Raw genomic sequence first — 21225 nt, 5'->3', positions numbered from 1 at the left:
TTATACGATATTTTTAAAGCTTTGAATTTCCATCTGTATCTTATATTATGATGTTTCAGGATTGTCGTGAGTTAATTATGTTAACTTCGGAAACATTGCTTGCATTTAGAATGAAAAACTTCAGCTTGAATAGCCAGGAAAGCAGATGCTATCTTTCTTGTCAACTGCTTTGTTGTGCGTTGCCTTGAAACTTTTTATAAGATTCTGTATCCAAACGGAAGTATAAATCTCCATTTATTTGAAATGTTACCCTAATCTAATCAATATTTTAATATATTTCTTGTGGGAGGGACCTGACTGTATCTCAAGGAACCAAAGACAGGAAAATCTTTTATTTTATGTTGAAATCCTCCTGTTACTACAAGTCCATTCACAAGATTAATTTGAAGAAGAGGAAAAATGCATGCATTATAAAGTTTAAAAATTGCTTCGAAGCATATCTTTTCTCTCCTGAAATAGGTGCTTGTAAGTTCAGGTGGAAAAAGAAGGAATTGGAAATACTATATTGAGAGTGCACATGGCGATAAACCCTGCAAAAGGGAAAAATAGGCACAAATACACCGTTAATGCAGCAAATCTGCGTTTATGTCCTATCACAGAGCAAGAGAAAATGCAAAATGTGCATGTGTGGGTGAAAAGGAGGAAAAGGTGTGTTAGAAATGCTTTGGTGTCTCCTCCTCCCACGTGAGACTGTGAGGCACGTGTAGGAAAGGGGAATACATCGTGCCACTGAGTCGCCTGGGTCCCATCACGCCCCTTCTCTGCCAAGGAGGAACCATAAACGTTGCCCAGGGGTATTGATGCATCTTCTGAGGCTCATTAAGAGAAGGCATAGCAGCACTCACGGAATTGCATGTGGCAGGGTGGACGGAGCTACGTTTTTAAGCCCACACTGACCTTGAAATATCAACCCTTTGGTTAAAAAGACCTAGGAAAGGTCTCAAATGTTTCTGTGTGCGCAGCTCTTAATGCCACCGGTCACGCAATTCCATGCATTTCACATCTACAAGTTTGATCATAAACTTAGGGCTTCCGTATTTTTAAAAGCATCGTATTCCTCAAACAAAAGCTGCTTTCGTTGTCATAAAAATGACATTAAAATGTTTGTAAGCAGACACTGTACAAGAGAAGCTAAAATGGGCAGACTAACCCATGCCCAGATCAGGACATACTTTAGTATCCGATTCTCAGCCGGCACAGCTTCAGAGCGGACGTAGCGCCGAAGTTGATGAGTTTGTATGAAAAAAGTGCTCTTACCGAGAATCTTCCCCGTTCAGGGTAATGTGTGATTCTCAAAACGCATAAAAATATTTGAAAATTCATGTTATTATTAGCACTATTATTATCAAAGGACATTTCGTTAACATTTGAAAGTCCTTCAGTGCACTTGAAGATATATTTGTTTTAGCAACTTATATAATCCCCTCCTGTTTAAAGTTTTGTTTTAAATACATACAATTATCATCTCATATGCCCTGATTCAGTAAGCACTTAGAAGCATTCCTATCTTTAACGGCATAGCTAGTCCCGCTAATATCCAGGGAATGGAATTAGAGCTTCAGATATTAGCAAAAAGTAATGCAAATGTGAATTAAGCAACATGGTTTTGAAGTGAGTTGACTGAGGACTTTTTATTTCTTGGACTGAATGCGAAAGTTTGACACACAAAAAAAAAATCAAAGCAAGCATTACTGATATTAATAATTATTAAGAAAGTATATAAAGTTGGATATTTTAGGCTGGTAACTAGAAGGAATTAGGCACTGAAATAACCTTCCAGGAAGGATAGTGAAGAAAAATCCTAAGAGCTTTTAGGCAGAGCCATCAGTAGGAATATAATATATAGAGACATATAGACGTATAGATATATGGCCATCTAGAATAAGACTAGTATTGTTGTTAAGCGTGTAAGTCACATTAACTAAAACACACGAATTTACCTGCGTTTTAGAATGTAACTATTTCCAAGCCAATGGGTCATTTGCATGTATCAAATTTATATTTTGACCATTGTCTTTCCTAGTGTAATCTTTCCATAGAGTTAACCCTGTATCTACCATGGGACTTTGCTACCGGGACCTCTTACTGCCTCACATCTGTGCGGGAACCTACATGACATGAAGTGATATTCTCTGTCCTATGTAGTGTCACGCATCATACAGTTGATAACAAATTGTCACATTAGGTAGCAATTTCAGCCAAAATTTCACAAACTGAACTCAGGGATATGAAGGATGAATTGTTCTGACGACCCAAACGCAGGCCTAGGTTCTCTGGCTTGCGTTTTTCAAGACCACTCGCTTTATTACTAATAGGGAAGCCAAGTAATGCCTAAAGGCAAGGTGCAAGTATTAAAGTGCTAGTTTGAAAGTCTTTAATAAAAGTGTCCTTTCGTTTTGAATAACTTGAATAAAGTGTTTAAATGACCTCTTCCTAACCAGAAGAGAACATAGAGAAGAAATTAAGCTTTATTGGTAAATTAAAGCCCAAATCCCATGGTTGATGAGAGATATGGTCCGTTTGAAATAGTTACACTTTCAGACTTTCTCTTCTACAATCAGCGGGTGGAGACCAACATAATCCAATTAATTGTAATTCCCTTTTGTGGCACTGGTACAGTGGTGAATGATATAGTAAGTCCATTGAAGTCTTATCTTCGGTCAGATAATCCAAATGGATTCATATTATGAAACAGTCCTTTATAAAAGTTCTAATGAACAGAAGTGTTTTGACTTTAGTGAACCAAAAGATAAATTCCGTACAAAATAAAATGTTTTGTCCTTGACATTTACAGGGCTTGTATATACCTGATTTCATGTAAGAATACTTCTTTCAGCTGCCTTATTTCGAAGAGCTCTTTCATTAAAAAAATAATCCAGAATTTGTTCTCCTGACCCTACAAACCGGAGTGTGAGAACGGAGATTTACACATATGAGTAAACTTTATTCTTGTAAATAGTCCCATTAAAATATATGTGATTACAGATGTAAGGAATATAGGTATAACATTTTGAGATTTTTTTTAATTTCTATTTTTCTAATAAAACAATAAACTAATACTTCATTGATAATCCTTATAACTGTAAACAAATCATATATGTATGTTCCTTTTCAGTACTGCAAGTGGACTAGGGGAATTGCTTAATTTTAGCTCAAGCTTTGATCTATTTACATTTGGAAGTCATTTACATAAAGGAAGTCATAATGATCTGTATTGTTTTGTTAATTATTTCCTTTGATTATTGAAACTCGCTCACTGAGGCACAAGCTTATTGTTATTGGGGTCAGTCCCAATAATGCATTTGGCTATGTGCAATGAGTAAGGATTGGGTGGTATTCTTGTTTTTTGAATTGTTTTCATGCAGACCCTTTGAATTTAACAATCACTGGAGACAGGACTGATTTAATGCATCAGGAGGCTGATCCAGTATTACGCATTTTGTATTTCTCCTTTCCTTTAAAGTTGCCCGTAGCAAGCCCACGTTACGGCACGAGTGTTTTCACTTGTAGCATGTTGAAATCTCCTATTTACTAAAGGACAGTGGGATACCGTTTGTGGCAGACGACACACTAGACCGTATATTGAGGTCAGATCTTTACAGAGTGTCTCAAAAATACTTTTTTTACCTTTTTTTTTTTTTTTTTTTTCCTTAAACTGTCTGGTTGAAATTTAATACAAAGAATTTTTTACCCTTTGGGGTACATTACATATGAAATAATTTATGACCCATGAATCACAATAAGGCAGTGAATTAGGTTTCAGATAAGTCTGCCAAATATTACAAAACATTGTGTACAGATTTTTGGACTATGAAAAGGCTTTTGACAAGAATGGAAATAGAAGCAGTGTTAGAAACAGCAAGAAGGGGAAGAACAGAAGAGCTATATGACAGATCCTGAAGCTCTCTGAGTTAGTAGTACAATTAAAAAGATAGGAATATGAACGTATATTTGAAGTATGAAAATGGGACAGAGAGTCATTGCCCAATTCCTTTCTCTATTAGATCTTGAGAGCCTTCAATTTATTTAAAATGTAGATTTGTAGACGCTGATACACACAATTCTGATAAAAGACCTGGTTGTAAATGGGAAAAAAAGAAAGAAACCTCTAAAATTAGATTGCAGAGAAAGTTACTGGAAAGCAATTACACAATAAAAAAAAATGTTAATAACAGGTTTGAAGTCGGAAGGGAGATATTTACCTTCACTAATATATGTATAGACAACATATGACTAAGTGAGGAAGATCAAGTTGAAAGCAGAATTCAGAATGGACGTTTGCCTTTGAATAGTAAAATGTATTATGAAAAGTAAGTTCCTGATCTGGACAAGTATTTGATGGTTCTGTTCTGCAGTCTAGGCTATAAGAAAGCGAAATACTAGCATCTACCTAGAAAAGGGAATAAATCCATTAGCTGGCACAGAGAAATGAGAGAATCATTACTCTGGTTCAGAATACAGAGGGAAGAATAAACAGAAAGAAAAACAACATCAAGTGTGCTCTCCCTAGCAGTTAGAAGCTGCTCAAGAAGTTATGCTCAACCACTAAGCAGAGAGAATCAGGTAGAGGACAGAATCTTACCCTGGTAAGATGAGTGTAATTTTCACTCAGCATAGCAATTTAATTTCTACAAGTGGCGGAAAGTCTGCCAAGCTCCATCCTTGCACTTGGGCAACTGTGGCGCTCTGGAGCTGGGGAACCTCCACACCATGGGAGGGTATCAGCTGGGTGGGAAATCCTCCATGCTCTTTCCTTGGCCCTTTCTGTAAACGCTTGGAGGGATCTGAGCATTTCTATGACCCTGAAGGAAGGAATAATTTGGCCCTGCGGGTTTCGGTTGCTCAGAGCAGGTGTGCCTGCTCCTACTCTTCTGTAACAAGTCATCTCCGAGCGAGTCTCTCAGAAGTATGTTGATCTGTAGACAGTCGACTTATTCTTAGGGAGCTTTCAGCTGCATTTTGAGGGTAAATATTCTATATTTAAAATCACTCTTTTTCCCATATGGAATAGTCGATTCCACTAAATTTAATGAATTCTAAAAGTACTTGTAATTATAATCCTGTTACAGCAATTATTGCTTCAAATCACAATGAGAGAACATGCTAAGTCAAAATTAGTGTTGCTGCCATCTAACCCTGTACCAGGAGTTGGCAGTGAATGACGCGTAAGAGCATCTTAGTGATGATACCTGTTTCTGACCACCAGAAGGATTGTCCTTTCAGTACCACTGTATATTTCCATACTTCCAGCTTCAAACAGCGAGTGATGGCACAGAAATTTCCCCGACGCAACGGCGTCGCTAGCTGACCGCTTTGCTCAACCTTTGAACTACTCTGCCTGTTTTCATGATGTACCATTTCTGAACTTCTCGAATGTACTGGATCTTTTTCACAGAAACAATGAGATAGTTCATCCCTCTCTTATTCTGTGGACTTCTGGGGAATTATGCAAGGATGAATATGACCCAGTGTGCCCAAGTACAGAAATCTTTTCTTTTTCTGGCGCAGATTGAGATTTAAGTTAGCAGTACTTGGTTGTTCCAGCGTGCCCCCAGGTCAGAAAACCGTCATTTCAGACAACTGGAATAAACGGCACAGAGATGTTCTGCTTTTTAGCTTAAGTCGCTCGGTAATTTGCGCCTGGACTCCATGGAAATGGGCACTCCAGTAATAAACAAATACTCAGGCATTATAACATCGTGCCTTAAATTTTCTGTTAAAAGGTCGTGCCATGTTCCTCTAGCAGAGAAGGAGTAATGCTCGCAAGCTTTATCTTGCTGACTACATCCTTGATAATTCATCAACAGTCGCAATGGATGGATTCAGCAGAAGCTGCTTAGAAATACACTGTATACAGAATTTAATGATTTGCTTAGCTGACGTTTTCTTTGATTTGTTTAAACACCCTTGGAAGTGAAGGGCCATGCCCTGAGTTGCAGGCAGGACAGCGGACTTCCCACACCCAGCAAGGGAGAAAGGAAGAAGAATAATTTAGCTGGGAGGGAACTCGTAAAAATCCAGCTGACTGAGGACAGCGTTGCTTTGTGTGAGTTGAGGCTTCTGCTCTACTATTTCATCAAAGTTCAAGGGACTGTATGCACTTCGGAGTGCGTGTGTGGAATGCAACGTCAGGAGGGGATAGCCCAAGGCGGAGGAAGCGAAGCATCATGTGCCGCATGGCCAAGGGCTGAGCCCCTTGTCATATGACGAGCCAGAGCCTTCATCACCGCCCCACTGCTCTGTTGTCTCTGGACATCTCTGTGCTCTGTTACTGCTCTAAATTGAGCGCAACCTCTTTGAAAGAAGCTGTTTGTCCTGATATAGCAATACTTTGCAATAATTTTGAGGTCCCATCTTTCCTGGGTGGGGTAGGAAGGCTGCTGTGTCTCTGCACTAGTGATCAGAGAAGCTGTGGTTTGTAAAATGCAGGTAGAGCTATCAAATGCACATACCTTCAGTGTAGAAATTAATATTTGTGCTGTCAGCCGTGAGAACAGCTCTCACATAGGGCTTTAGTGATGAAGGAGTGTGCTGATGCAAGTGAAGAACTTCTGCTTGAGTCTGTTCTTTCTTTTTTTTTCCCATTGAAGACCATGAACGATCAGCAAATTATTTTTGAAGAATATACAAATTTAAAAAAAAAAAAACCACAACAAAACAACTCAAGAATAAAAAGAGGTGTCTTCAAGTCTGAGAAAGAAGAGGAATGACACCGGACAGTTTGTCTTTCCCTAGTATGTGCAAGAGAAATTTTCTTCTCCTCCTTCAACCAGGGGACTCTGTTTTGGATGTCTCGCCAGTAAACTGCTTATTGGGATGAGTCAGTCCAGCAAGTTTCCCAAGTTTTCAGTCAACTGGGAATGCATTGTGCACACCCAGTTCTTCTGCAAAGATTTCAACGTGAAGGAAATTATATGCATTGGTTAACAGCGCTGTCCAGTGCTTTCTCTGGGGGAGATCTCCTTCAGCATATGCTCTGGCCACTAGGATGGAGGGATGGAGACTCCAGTGCTCTGAGGTTTCTCACCCTGGCACTAAGGGTTGGTCAGTCCCCAAATGCCAACAGTTTATAAGGGAGTACAGAGGTGGCAGCTGGTGTCTCCAAGTGCCCACTGTGAAGGGCGTTGCCATCCCAGTGCTGCCCTGTGCAGCTGGCAGCAGGGAAATGATGAAAAAGGCAGCGATGTCAGCACACGCATTTCAGCCTCAAACCCACTCAGCTGTGTCTCAACAAAGTCTTTAGAAAGGTTTTGAGGCACAACCTCCACAGTAGACCAGACACTGCTAGTTGTGTTCGCAGGAATTGCTTTCCACGTGATTTGGGGTCATCCATGAGACCGCTTGGAAGAAGACATAGTATCCTAAGTGACAGGTTGCCCAGAGAGGTGGGAGATGCCCCATCCCTGGAAACATTGCAGGTCAGGGTGGACAGGGCACTGAGCAATCTGATCTGGTTGAAGATGTCCCTGCTCACAGCAGGCGGTTGGACTAGATGGCCTTTAAAGGTCCCTTCCAACCCAAAGTACTCTGTGATTCTATGACTCTGTGATTCTAAGTAGGACTTCTGAATGTAGTGCTCTGGGATTTAATGGTAGCATGGGCAAAAGACAGTACATATCTGGGAGAATACTTGTATAAATCATCTTAAAAGAAAATGAGTGAGTTAGTGCTCTCAGATGACTGTGTTTTGCTCCCAGAGACTAGTCTAGATACCAGGCGGGGTATGTGGTTAGAGGAACCACATTCATTTTCTTTCAAAACTGAGCTCTCTGTAATTTTATTTAAAATTAATATTTAAAATTAATTTTAAATAAAATTAATTTTATTTTTTTTTAATTGTCTTTAGCTGTTCTTTCCATAGATATTACTTACTTTCTTTTTGGACAAGGATAACCTTATGATGGTATGTTTAAACCAAAACTGAACTCCTGTTTGTTTCTACGGCAGACTTTGCTAGTGCCATTAAAAATGTGTATTGCTGAAAAGGCTGATTTACTAAGAATAATAACACAGTAAAACACACATTCCCTTCACAAATGTATTGTATATCGATTTTTTTTAACTAATAACCTTGACAGGTGCCCGTGCTATTTTTTTTTTCCTTAATGTGGTCTTTATATTTTCAGCCTGAGTATTAGCATAAATTTTATGGGATTTTCTGGGCATATTTGTGTCTGTATCTAAGATATATGATATCAACTGGCAGTGATGGTTGAACTAATCAAATACTACTGACAAGTTAAAGCAAATTTTTAGGACTGTGAGATTTTGAGCATCTTCCCAGATACAGCATCTCCTGACTGAAAGCAGTCCTTGACTGTCAAGTTTAAATACCAGATTTGGGACTTAATCTTTATGTAAGCAAAATACCCCAATAAGAAATATGTCTGAGTAAAGCCAAAAAGTCAGGTCCTTCCCTTAAAACTAGCCTGAAATGCATGTGTGTGTTTGTTTATGGCCCTATCGCCGTGGTATGTGAGCGATTCCAACCAGTGGGAACCAAATGAGAGTCTTACACTGAATGGACTTCTATTTTCTTTTTAATTTTTTTTTTTTTTTTGACTTGGCATTTGTTCCTTCTAGCAAACATTTTTAAAAACTCTCTTATTGCTAGAGGGAAAATTGACACCCTTTGCTTTCACGATGATACATTCCTAACACGTTTCCTTGAAGAGCTGGAAATGGTGCAAAAATCTGGTAAGATAAGTCTCTATAAAGCCTTAGAAGTCAAGCATTCCACTTTAGACATTTAAGACAAATGCATGGCAAAAACAAGTTGCTTTTTTTTAAGGTTTCTACTTAAAGTTCTGTGCCAAAGCTACAGTACTTATACATTTTCTAAATGTGTTTTAAGCAATAAGTTGTACAACATTTTTAGAACATGTGTTAAGCTATTTCTCTAAGAATGAAGCTCTTAACAAAACATAAGCACTCTGCATGAGATCTTAGCAGCAAAGTGCTTAAAAGATAAAGTAAGAATTGGTACCATGGGAAGAACACCAGCTGTAGAGCACACAGGTCCATTATGAGAAGTATGGTAGTGGGTAGGGAGAAAATGATTTAATCAGGAGTAAAACCAATTTTATTATAAGGGCACGCAGGGGGTGTGGCACCATAGTGAGAGGGACATTTCAAAATATCTGACAGATTTCAACAATGTGAAAACCCACCCTGTTCTTTAAAGTGACAGTAAACCCCATCAGGTCTCTCTTTTTGATGCTATTGTTAACAGTTGACTGTTTAAAGCTGGCCTGCTAAGATGCTGTCGATCTAGTTCAATAGTGTGTGGCAAAATAAAAGGCTAATTGTTGAAATACGATCAATCAAATATGATCTCAGAGTCTAAAGAAGATCCCCTCTGGTAACTCATTTGAGATCAAATCATTACTTTTATGATTGAGGTAATTCAATGGGAAGAAAAAAAAAAAAAGAGAGAGAGAAAAAAAAAAGAGGCTTGAAACCAAAGAAGCAAGCAAGACAACTGAATGAAATGCACAAGTCTGCCTTTGTTCCAGCTTTGTCTCGCATTGCTCCAAGTTAAGGAATTCGGTCCATTCCTTTATTTGTATACATTTCCTGAATCCAGAAATTTAAAAGGCATTTAATAACATTTATTAAATAAAAGTTGAAAGACAACTCCATTTTTAATAAGATTTTCTGCCCCAAAGTAAAACTCTATAGTGAGAAAACTATTGCATTAAAGTAGGAGGGATCTGGAGTTGTGGGTGTCCGTGTGTCTCTAATAATTTTACCATTTTGTTTAACAACAGTTCAGTAAAGAGGCTGCTCTTGAAGCCAGCGGAATGGCTAAACATGAGATTTCAGTGACATTTAGTAAAACATTTCAGGATTATGTTGCTTCGAATTCAATTTGTTCAGTAGTTTTCATGGTTGGCCCCCGATTTGCATTCAGACTGAAATTTTCTAAAAAAGAGAATCATAGCACATGTAAAAAAAAGCGAACTCCATTTTTGGAGTAACAGAACTTGGGGAAAGTGTGTGTCATTTTAATTTGGACTAATAAGGATTTGCACTTTCCTAGAGTTTTATATGGATTGTGATCTCAGTGTTTATTATGTTCTAACAGTATCACGCTACTAGAATTAAAACGAAAAAAAAACAAACCCAAAGAAAAATAGAATAATCTTCCAATCTTGTTTTATTTTTATTAGAAACTCTATTTTAGCATTTAGTTTCTTTTATATTGAAATTCCTTAGCTCAGTCAAGCTTCAAAAGAAAACATTATTTTGTTTTTTTTTGTTTGCAAAACAGTTCCGTAAGCACTTGTGGTTTGCCTTTAGTGTGTTATCATTTTTGACAGCTTTGCATAGCCTAGGTAGGCCAACAGGGGTCTGTCTAATATTGTTGCTGGGCAAATCTTCCTCCCAGAGATGAAAACCAAACAAAATATTTTTGAAGCAGTAAGAAGGAATTAATATCCTTTCTCTCACAGTACTCTATTCCTTGCTGACATTACATTCAGGCAAAAAAAAAGGAGAAAAGCGTTACCCATTATTCCCTTGTACATAGCAAGGCTAACACATGTAAAGCAATAACTCATTTTCTATTGCCATGTTTAGCATATGTCTCCTGTTGGCTCAGCAAGGCCTTTAGGCCGGTCCCTTGAGCCGGCCATCGTTGGCAACTCTTAGCCCCTCGGCCTCAAAACCAAATAGCTTTGAATCATGTTGAGCTGTGATGCTAATTTTCATACTGATGCATTATGGGAATAAATGTATCTGACATACTGTGTCAATGGTACTGTCTCTTTGTGTCTCTTGTTTTTTTGTTAGCTGCATTCCTACAGATGGTATTCCATTGAAAATGTTCTCTTCCTACAAAAAAAAAAAAAAAAAGAAGAAAAAAAAAAACATGCACAGCACCAAACCTCTAGGTGCAGAAGGCTGTTAACGGTTGCTGATGATAGTAGGCAAACATTAACATAATAATTAGTGTCTTGTAATTGTTTCATTAAAACCAGTTGTTCCATTTCTCCTCGTGTTTTCCCAGAAGAGAAGCTGAATTTGGACGACAGCCAGTGGGAGGACATCCACGTTGTCACCGGAGCACTCAAGATGTTTTTCAGAGAGCTGCCTGAGCCGCTGTTCCCATACTGCTTCTTTGAACAGTTTGTGGAGGCGATAAGTAAGTACATCAGATACAGTAGAAGCTACTGAAATAGCCTGTTATATAAAAATAATAATAAACTTAAAAATAGAAGAACAGAGGCATCTCAAATCTGACTTACCTTCCATTAACCGTGATCCTGTCTCTTTATTGTTTATGACTGCCTTTTCCCTCCTACAGCATCTAGTTATTTAACTGGAGAAAAAATATCAAATTATTGATCTATAAATTTTGTATATGCGATTTAACTGTAGTGCCGAAAATGGTTTAGGAAAGGAATTAAAATGTGTATGTATTCAAAATACGCTAGGCTGATAATCCATATATCCCCAAACACAAGAGAGGGACTAATAATTGTGAATCATGTTAGAAGGGGCTGTCTTTATGTTAATCAGAATGAAATGCCTGTGTTTTGTTCCACAAGGTTGCAGACTCTTGCCTTGCGGTGATCACAAAAAGGATGCAAAAACATTCATGTTCTCTTTTTCATATCTACCTTTGCTTTATTTTTATTAATTTTTTTTTAAAGTTGCCAGGCATCAAAAGTATTTTCAAAGTCCAAGGCATTTATTCCCTTACGCGTCTCCGTGGTTTGTGTGCTGCAAAGCCTCTCTGTATTTAATATATGCAGGTGCATTTTGTAAAACTGGCTTGGAAAAACTTGACTAAAAAACAGTGATTTGGAGGCTTACTCCCATTGGAAAGGGTTGGGGGGAGAGAGGGATAGCTTAAAGGGAAAAAGCCTAGCAGGAGCTTAATTAAAGGTCCAATAGAGAAAAATCTCTAGGAAAAAAAAAAACAAAAAAAACAACAAACCCAGTAAAGTACTTAGAGATCTGTTTTCTGAATGATGGGCATGCACATTTGCCATTACTGTTAATGAGAGCTCTGTGTGCACATGCGCAGCTGTCAGAGAATATGAAACCCTTAATGTACGGCTCACTTTGATTTTATATTCATAAGAGTCTTTAGTTCAGCTAAAGCTTTTCGAGACCCAGCATCAGATATAATGAGGTTAAATACATCTCACAAGATCCTTCCCTTCTCAGTTATTTAGAGATGCAGTGCAGTTAAATACACAACGTAAAGAAAAGCATTACCTGAAAGTTTACTCTTGGCGGTTCACTTTCTTCTCCTTTCAAAGCACACGCAAACTAGAGGGAGAACATCCTCTCTCGAGTTTAAGTTCCTGTTGCACAGAGTCTGCAGTGCTAAGAGGGGAAAAACAATAAAGAATTTCTTACTGTTCAGCTTCAGTTTCTGCAATGCGTTGGGATAAGATGCTCGTTGAAGCGCTGGTGCTTGAACGTGCCCTTCAGGTGGTTCCCCATCCGCCTGCTCTGTCCTCTTGGAAAGGAGGAGGTGCGGTGCCTTAGGCAGACGCAGTTGGTTCACAGGGCACAGCCTGGAATGCCATTCGCGTCTCTTCTTATGCAACTTATTCTGCAGTCGAGCGTTTGACACCTATCCTCTGCCATTATCGCTTTCTCTTCCTGGATATCCACCATCATAGTGGTCTCCTGGGGCTCAGTATAGTCTTCCTCCCCCTTATCTCTACTTTTCATTGCTCTTTGGTGTACCTTTGGCTAAGCAAACACTATTGTATTCTGAAGAACATTATCATGACACCGTGATCTCATCCCTTGTGCCCTCTTCTGCTCTCATCCTCTCTGCTAGTGTCCAGGTCGGGGTGATTTGAAATCTTTTGGTGGCCCAGTGGGGAGGTTTTGGATGGTAAAAATAACAGGTAACCGGTAATAGACTTGCGAATTAAGAGTTTCAAAGCATGTCGGGAAGAGATTGTCTACTAAAGCATTAATATTCATGAGTGAGAAATTAACGTCCCTTTCTGCTATTTGAACTATTATTAATTCTTATTATGATTTTGAGAGCCATTATACACATTGATAGGCTAATGAACAGTCATTTATAGAGGGATTTTAAGACAGTTTATTCCTAGGAAGAAAATGCTAGCACTCTAAGACATGCTTTGCACTATTTCAAAACCCTAATTCTTGTTGCTTGCTTTACTGCACATCAGGGTGATTTCTACCTAATCCAACTGTCTAAAGTAAGCTACGATTTCCAATCAATCTTCCCTTTATTTGGCCTTTACTGCCATAGTATCTACAAATCCGTATTCTTACCAACTCTACTTAAAAAACATCTATAAACAACAATTAGGTGTTTTGGGTGGTTTTTGGAGCTCTTCTATATGCTAATAGTCCTGAGGCAAAGTAAAAAAAATCTCTTTTTCTCTGATTCTTTGGCTACTTTGTGCTAATTACTCTGTGTGGTCAGTACTGAGCTGCTCGAAAATTTCCCTTCTTCTTCAGATTGTTGTTTAAAGAGGCTCCTGTATATCTGTCCTTTCTGTTTTTTTCTTCAAAAATGGAAACTACTAGCGTGCAGGGCATGGGTGTGCAGTGCAGTTAGGAGGAGACCTTAATGATGCCAGAAATAAACCAACCTGATGAGAGCTAGGAAAAAGGTAATTAGGACACATTCCCACACTGCCATGATGATTATATCCTTGGTCCGGCACTAAGCACCCCTCAGTCAGGGCCGTACATTTGGTAAGTAAGATGAAGCAGCCTAAAAACCTATCTGTAGTAGGTAGCGACAAGTTACCGATATTATTTCTTGGGGATTTTGTCATTTAGCTAGAAGTTTCAGGAGGAATGAGTACCCAAGAGGTGCCATGGACTCCTTATGCTGATGCTATTTTAAAGATTATGTGAAAAAGTCCATAGCGAGCTTAGTGTTACTTTTTCTGGATGACGCTATTTTAATTAACATCTCTATTATGTGTATGGGAACAAAATTTTACAGTACTGTGTATTAGGGAAAGTGCTTGCTCTCCACCTTCAATTTCCCCTATAAATAACTTCAGATATGGCCATAATATTAGAACAATTTAGATATGACCAGAATATTAGAAGATAATTCAGGGCATTATAGAATCTCAGAATTCTGCTTGCCAGGCTGAAGCTGGATAATTACTGTCCATATAGCTTATATCAGAGAATTTATAAATGATAAGTGGAAGGCCACAAGACCTCTGACCTAATACTAATTTTGTTTCTTAGGATTTGGAAAGCAGTTTTTTCAAAGACTTTGTCCAGTATATTACTGGCAAGTCATTTTGTGGTATTTTGGATGAAATATGCACTTCTAAAGTGTGCCCAAATGCTGCTGTGAAGTCAGGTTCAGCCACACTGAAATTACTTAGCACCGCAATAGTTCTATTGATTTTCTGGAAGATCAACAGACGTGGTTCAACAGATTGTCTGCGAGTAAAATTGTGCTTCATGTGAGTAAGGTGGTAGAAGTGCCAATAACCGAAACACTTAGTCACCTTATTTACAGAATTCAACCCGCATGGCCGTACAAAGCTATGCCAGGACTTCAGCCACTGAAACAAAGGAAAATCTACCCCCAAAATCTGTTAAGAAATATTAGCAGGTAAATGTGGTAGTTGATTACAAAACTTTATTTTTATTGAACTACTTTTCTTGAACGGTCTCAGGCTGAAGGCATGGAAAAAAACAAATTTGTCTACTACAGTCTTCTGCGCAACCATGACCGATATCCACAGCATAGGAAATATTCAAATACAGACTAGTCCTTCCAGATCTTTTCAGCTGGAGAAAACTGTATAGGCTGTGCATCTGTATAGACAGTGCATCTGTCCAACTGCAGTTACAAACCACCCCCACTGTTATTCCACAAAGGAAAATTCCACCCTTTTCCCAAAGCTGCGACATCTGTCTCTGGTTTGGAAGGCTCGAGTTCAGGTCTTTGATTCTCTCTGCGACAGGTTGGAAAGATTACTACATTGGAAAGATTTTTTTCAATGAGGTCTAGTGATTATGCCTTCATTTCAGTTCCTTATCTATAATATGAATTTAATAGGTGTCACGTAAGTACTGTAGATAAATGGGTGATTTATTGTTAAAAATGCACACACAGAGAGACAGATGTGTATATATATGTATATACTCTAAATAGAAATACTTGTGCCAGAATTACGATTCTTCCACAGACAGTTTTTTGAATGAAGGTATCTGTTACAGCTGTGGGTTTCCCACTTAAGGCAGATGAACACAGGAATGACGTTAATAAAAGTGTAGCGTTGCAAAATCTGACCTGCAGGCTTTCAAGGGGAATCCACAACCTAATGTGAGGTATCTCAGGCCTCAGGATGAGGAATAGAAAACATGGGATCCACATCAGTCCCTGGAGAAGGGACAGCACTTGTAGGGCACCAGATCTAGTTAGTGGCTTCGGTCCTGGTGGTCCCCCACAGGATCAAGCCTCCCCATGCTCTTAGGCAAAGTAATCCCCCGTCTCTGGAGCTCAGGCTTTTCAGCCCTGGCAGAAAAGGAAGCCTTTCTCTGCGCAGGGAGAAGTAGAGCCATAGGCACCTGAAGTTCTTCAAAGGTCACAATCACAGCATCTAATTAGCTTATGCACCTGCAGGGATAGATGGCAGTCGAGTAAGGTTTTGCAGAATTGCAATGGTGAATTTAAGTGCCTAGACGTTACCTAAGGTCCACATTAGATACTCATATAATTTTTCGTTTTTCAAGATCTGGATTTCTTTTTTTTTTTTTTTTTTTTTGATTGCTCTGATAGACCGTTAACGCTTTTTTCAACTGATTTCACACATATTCTTTCGATATATCAATTAGGGTCTCCTGGTGCATGCTAAGCAGAATTCACAATGTCGTTCCTATCAATCTTATAACGTTATGTGTTACCCTACTATAGGGAAACTGAAGATGGTTATTTAGCATCTTACACATGACAGAGTTTTAGGACTTTTTTGGGTTATTGAAAGATGTTTGATAAAAAATTTATCACAGTTTTGCTGGTATGAGATACTGGTCTTTACTGGTCTCGTCTGACAACATCTACGACGATAAAGTAGAAAAGCTATAAGCTCTTCTTTCATGAGAATGATAGACTTTTTTTAAACCCACAAACGCTAGCAAGCTAACAGTTTTATCAGTAGTTGTCAGACCTCTCCGTGGTGGTCAGTTGTCTTCATCTCCAGGGTGGCTGGCATCAGTAAAAAGGCTTTCTCTGAGCTTGGGCTCTAGTCCTGCTTCAGAAAGGTCCCCCAAGAACCCGCTGCCTGTGTGGCTCGAGACAACATCTTGCAGCTACTCACATCTATCTGGGCAATGATCACGCTTCGGTCTTCAGCAGGCCATAACAAATTTTTCACTGAATAATGCAACTTTTGAGGAGTTTGCAGGGAAGCTGTCTGCACCAAAATCAGGCAAAAATCTGTGTCAGGAGGCAATAAGCAAATCTAGTCATCGATACATAATCATGATCGAAGAACAGAGCTACTACGTCGGTTGCAAACATAACGTAGCGAGGACCTGCTCTGAACTGCTATGCAGTGTTATGAAAATAGTAGCTGGGAAACAGAAAGGAAGTAAATACATTCATTTATTCTGACAGTCATAACATCCTTGTATCATCTTGGTGGAAAGTTACAAAAGATGTCTAAAGAGATTTTCAAAAGGCGTCTAAAGAAACCTCACTCGAGGCTCACAAAGAACAAGGCTCAAGGCCAACTCGTCTTGGAAAGACAAGTCAGCATATTGCACTGTAAGAAATCCATGACAGTCTCTTAACATCATCACGTAATAGGTTCCTGAGAAACCAAATCTTATCAGTCTCTGGCATTATGCAAATTTCTGTCATAATCTCAATCTGTGGGCTTCGAGTCCTAATCAAACTGCCTTCAGATTCACAGTTGGCGAGCCTCCTATTGAAATCGTTTTCCTATCCTCCATTTACTTGTCCAAGGAAGTTTTGGGGCTTGGCATGGCATCAGAAAGCCTCAATTTCATGTGAACACGGTGATTTATAAACAAATCCAAGGTCAGCACAATATATGTCACATAATAAATCATAATTAATACCTTTTTGGCCAAATCTAACTATCAGAAGGCAGTAGAAATCCATAAACCAAACGTGAACAAAACAAAAAATGTGTAGACACAAGATGAATTCATTGTTGTTGAGGTGCAATCCTTTAAAAGATTTCTTAAAAAAATGAATGATTTTGTGAGTAGTCTAATCTCGGGGATATCCATCCATGTAAATATATGAATATGTGAATGGTATATCTGTAGACGTTTCTATTGTCCCAAGCACAATAGCACTAAGAATGATAATAACATCTCATTCGGAAAATGGTACTAGGTATTTTCAGTGGAGATTGAGAACTATCAAATCCATGCTGGAAAGCTTTTTGAAATCTTATCTGGAAAGTTGTGTGAAATTCTGATTCAAGAATGATTAATTGATACTGGAATAGAAAGAAAAAACCTCATGTTTTAGAAGAGATGCTAAAATGATATAGGACACCGAGAGACTAGAAGGGAAGGCTTCTAATCGACAGGTCTTAACAAACTACAGACAAAAACTGTGTATGATCATTCTGAGTGAAACCAATAAGTAAAAAAAAAATAGATGAGAAAGCGCAGTTTAAACCAAAGAACTATATTCCACAAGAAAGGTTTATAAAGTCGCTACAAAAATATTTAAGCTGTAACATTCCCAACCATTAAAATGACCATATTCCAACACAGGCTCCACTTAAATTCGAGGCAGTAAGAGAACATACCGCCACTGAAGATGGAAACGGAGGCTGTCATATTTGTAATAGTAACAAACTGGTAACTAAAGAGGTTCTTTCCAAGCTTTTTGTTCCCAGGAGGTGTCAAGGAACAATACGCCCCAGTAACCTCCTAGTTCTCTTTCAATGACCTTCTCTTCACAGTTGCGAACAGTTTCTATTCATCAGCATTTTTAAATAGATCTTTTCAGGTCTGGAAGCAACTGTTTTAGGAAAAAAATATAAAATTGGAGGGCGTGACTATGAACAGATTTTTTTTCTTTTCAGGTGGAAAATAGCCCAACGTGTTTAGGAATAAAGGGCGTTGAAAAGAAAATTTGTGGGTAGACCACGTCCTCCTTTTTTTCTTTTTTCATTTGTGCTTAGAAAGTTTTAACTAAATTGTTGGAAGGGAAATGAAAAGAAAATCTACCCATGAAGGTTTAGCTTCTCTGCAGGGCTTTGCCCCGTGAAGGAAGCCCAGGTAACACCTGTCCAAAGGGAGCCTGATTCTGGATTGACTTTGCATTTTTTTTTCCTAAACATAAGCATCTGCCTTTAAAAGGAGATATGTTGTGATATTTACTAATGCTTTCCTTCTGTTAGCACACAATTCTATTGGGCTACAAAAAACCTTCATCAAACTCTTAGATGTGCACTGAAATAATATTTTAATTAGTTTTTTCCCCCACCTTAAACTTTACCTAACACAGTGTTCCAGTGACACTGTCAAATCAGTTCATTTACCTTTCGAGGAAAAGAGGAGAATCTGAGGAACCCCACTGAAGGGATTGCACCAGTGACAAAAATTCTTTTAATATTAAAGAAAGAGAAAAGCTGTATAATTTGGTCTTATAAATATGAAGGAGGCTTTCCAATTATCATCAAAGGAAACCAAGAAGTTTGAAAATAATTTGTACTTGGATTTTGCTGTAGTGAAAAAGTTTGTGCAGGAGGGACGTGTTCTCCTCCAGCTTAGTCTTTTTTGTTATTACAGTGATAATTTTTTTTAGCATAGTGGAGATTTTATTGCGGATGCCTGGCCTGTCTCTTAACTCATGCTAATTATATTCATAATTAAATGTTAAACAAGAATTGACTAGGCCAACTGGCTTGCACAGGTGTTTGTGATATGAATGGTTTAATGCTTACACAATAAATTATTGGATACAAATCTGCAGTAATCTGCTCAGCAAGAGCTTTTTCAAGAACTTTGCTGTACGTGGCAGGTCCAGCGCAGTGCTTTGAAACCAGGACTGGCAAATAGCCCATACTAGGCAGGATTATGGCAAAACCGTGGCTTGTCTTTAATTGCACCGGCATTAAAAAGGTTAAAAGTTGGTTTTTTTCCGGGCTCTTACCTGCCACGGGACACAGGTGCTCAGAGCATTAATGTTTACGAGGAGCTGGAGGAGTCATTGGATGCTCGGTGGAAATGTCACTTGTGAAGCAGCGTGCCTCACTTGGATCTGCAAAAAAGTTGTTTATATTTGTAACTGTTGGCCAGATTAATCGCTGAGGCTCCAGGAACCCTCTGTCAGTTTGACACTGACTGCCGGTTGGCAGAGTGTGGAACCAAAAACTCGCAAATGGAAAAAGACACGAGTTTCAGTTTGCTCCTCTTCTACTTACGTTTTGGGCACAGAAAATAATGTATTTGTGTAATTTAAATCTCATCTGTGGTTAAGGGAATCTTTTCACAGGGGAAAGAAAGGGCAGAAGCAAGAAGCAAGCCAACTTGAGAGTTCATGTGTGGGTTAGCGTAAGAGAAACTCAGAGAAAACTGAGCAGGAGAGAACGGTGAAAGAGAAGACAAAGAGAAAGCGAGAAATCCAAGCAACAACACTGGGCAGAAAAGAGGAGGGGAAAAGAGAGAAGGAGCTATTTAGTGACTGTGACAAGATCTCTGTAACCTGGAGTGTTTGCGGGAGGCAGGAGGAGAGGAACTTCTCATGAAGGTTATCTGGAGCTCTTGACAAAGTGAGAATTGGCACTCTGGGTTTGAGGGGAAAAATGTTTCATCGGGCTTGTGAGTGAAGCTTCCACTCGGGGAAAGTAATAACAGGAGGAGAAGCAGCCTATAATGCCCCAGTTACACAATTTCAGAGGTGCAAAAATGGAAGAGATGAGGAGGGGCGAAAGTGGGAAGAGGCAACCAGGAAGAGGGAAAAGAAGAACCTTCAAGAACAAGAGAAGGGAATGCTCAAAGCCATCACCTCCAGCGCTGTGCTGTCTTCCTCTCTCCATATGCCTTCTTACTATGTAAAAGCTGCTACCCTCCCCAAATAAGAGTAATACCACACAGCTCTGTGTGGCGGCACATTGGATTTGAACCACAAAGAATAGACATGATGCCCTGGTGGCAAAAGGTGACAACTGAGTTGTTCTCTGGTCCTTGCCATGTAGATATTTGAAGACGTGGACAACTACCTGACTTTATGGAGTACTTTTATGCATCCTAAACACTTCAAGCAGCTTTGGCCCCTGGTAAATTTAAGCTGTGTTCACTTATACCAGCCCTTCAAGGGCCTATTACATCCCCTAGGGCTCTCCAGCACCAGCATCCTCTGACCCCACCGCCCGAGCCCTCCTGACACCAGGCTCTTCATTTGGAAATTTCTCCAAATTGTGCAACTTTGTGGGTCCTCAAGTTCTGGCACGTAAAACCAGCCATAGAGTGTGCCTAACTATGGACCATTATCTTGTAGTTTTATAAAATATTCTTTTATAATGATGAAAATGCTATATACCACCATGGTTCTTCGTAACATCAGACCAGACTCCTGATAATAATGCATTAAATGAGCTGGAAGAAAATGCCTAACTTCAGCCTTTACACTTAGGACCATGACAAACCTTTGGGTGAGAATCTGCTAGAAGTAATTTCATCTGTGCCTTTGCCAACTGAGAGGAGCAATCAGTCAGAAAGGAGTTACAACAGCTCATTTTTTTTCTGGAAATGTTCTAGAAATGGTCTGAAAATGGCATGGGGAAGGGAACAAGAAATTAAATGTTCTAAAAATTCCACAAAGTAGGCAGGCACAGAATCAAGTCATGAATGGTCAAAAAATGTATCCTCATGGTTTACCACAATAGCACACATGGAAAAGGAAAAGGCCACGTTGCTAAAGGGCATGATAAAACACCATAATATGACTAGAATAATACCAATAGTACTGCCCACAGAATACTCACTGAATTTCACAGAATTTCAGGGAAATGTTAAGTCAGAGGTTCAAATCAGACACAGGTTTGCCAAGGTGGGAAGTCGAAGGTCTCCTTCCTTTGAAAGCATCACCTCGCGGCACCGCTTGACACAGGCCTGGCCTCCCAACGTCGCCGTTCTGAGCAGATCTGGGTCTGCCACGGGATGTGCAATTGCAAACTGAAATACTTTGCAAAAGTAATGATGTCTAAATGTGAGGGTAGAGCTTGTGCTCTTACCAAGGCTGGGCCA

The 21225-nt window shown here is 39.1% G+C and overlaps 1 protein-coding gene across 1 annotated transcript in view; it reads left to right on the top strand.

The window, feature by feature from the left end:
• Positions 1-21225, top strand: part of ARHGAP15 (Rho GTPase activating protein 15) — a 319965-nt gene that overhangs the window by 244988 nt on the left and 53752 nt on the right. Inside the window, exon 11 of the mRNA XM_082483158.1 lies at positions 11012-11146. Within this exon, the coding sequence (XP_082339284.1) occupies positions 11012-11146 (135 nt within the window). The remainder of the gene's footprint in view (positions 1-11011; positions 11147-21225) is intronic.

Source organism: Vanellus vanellus, assembly GCF_965231255.1.
Source record: "Vanellus vanellus genome assembly, chromosome: 5".
Classification (NCBI taxonomy): domain Eukaryota; kingdom Metazoa; phylum Chordata; class Aves; order Charadriiformes; family Charadriidae; genus Vanellus; species Vanellus vanellus.
Note: the sequence above shows the minus strand (reverse complement) of the source record. Positions and strands in the feature narration are given on the sequence as shown.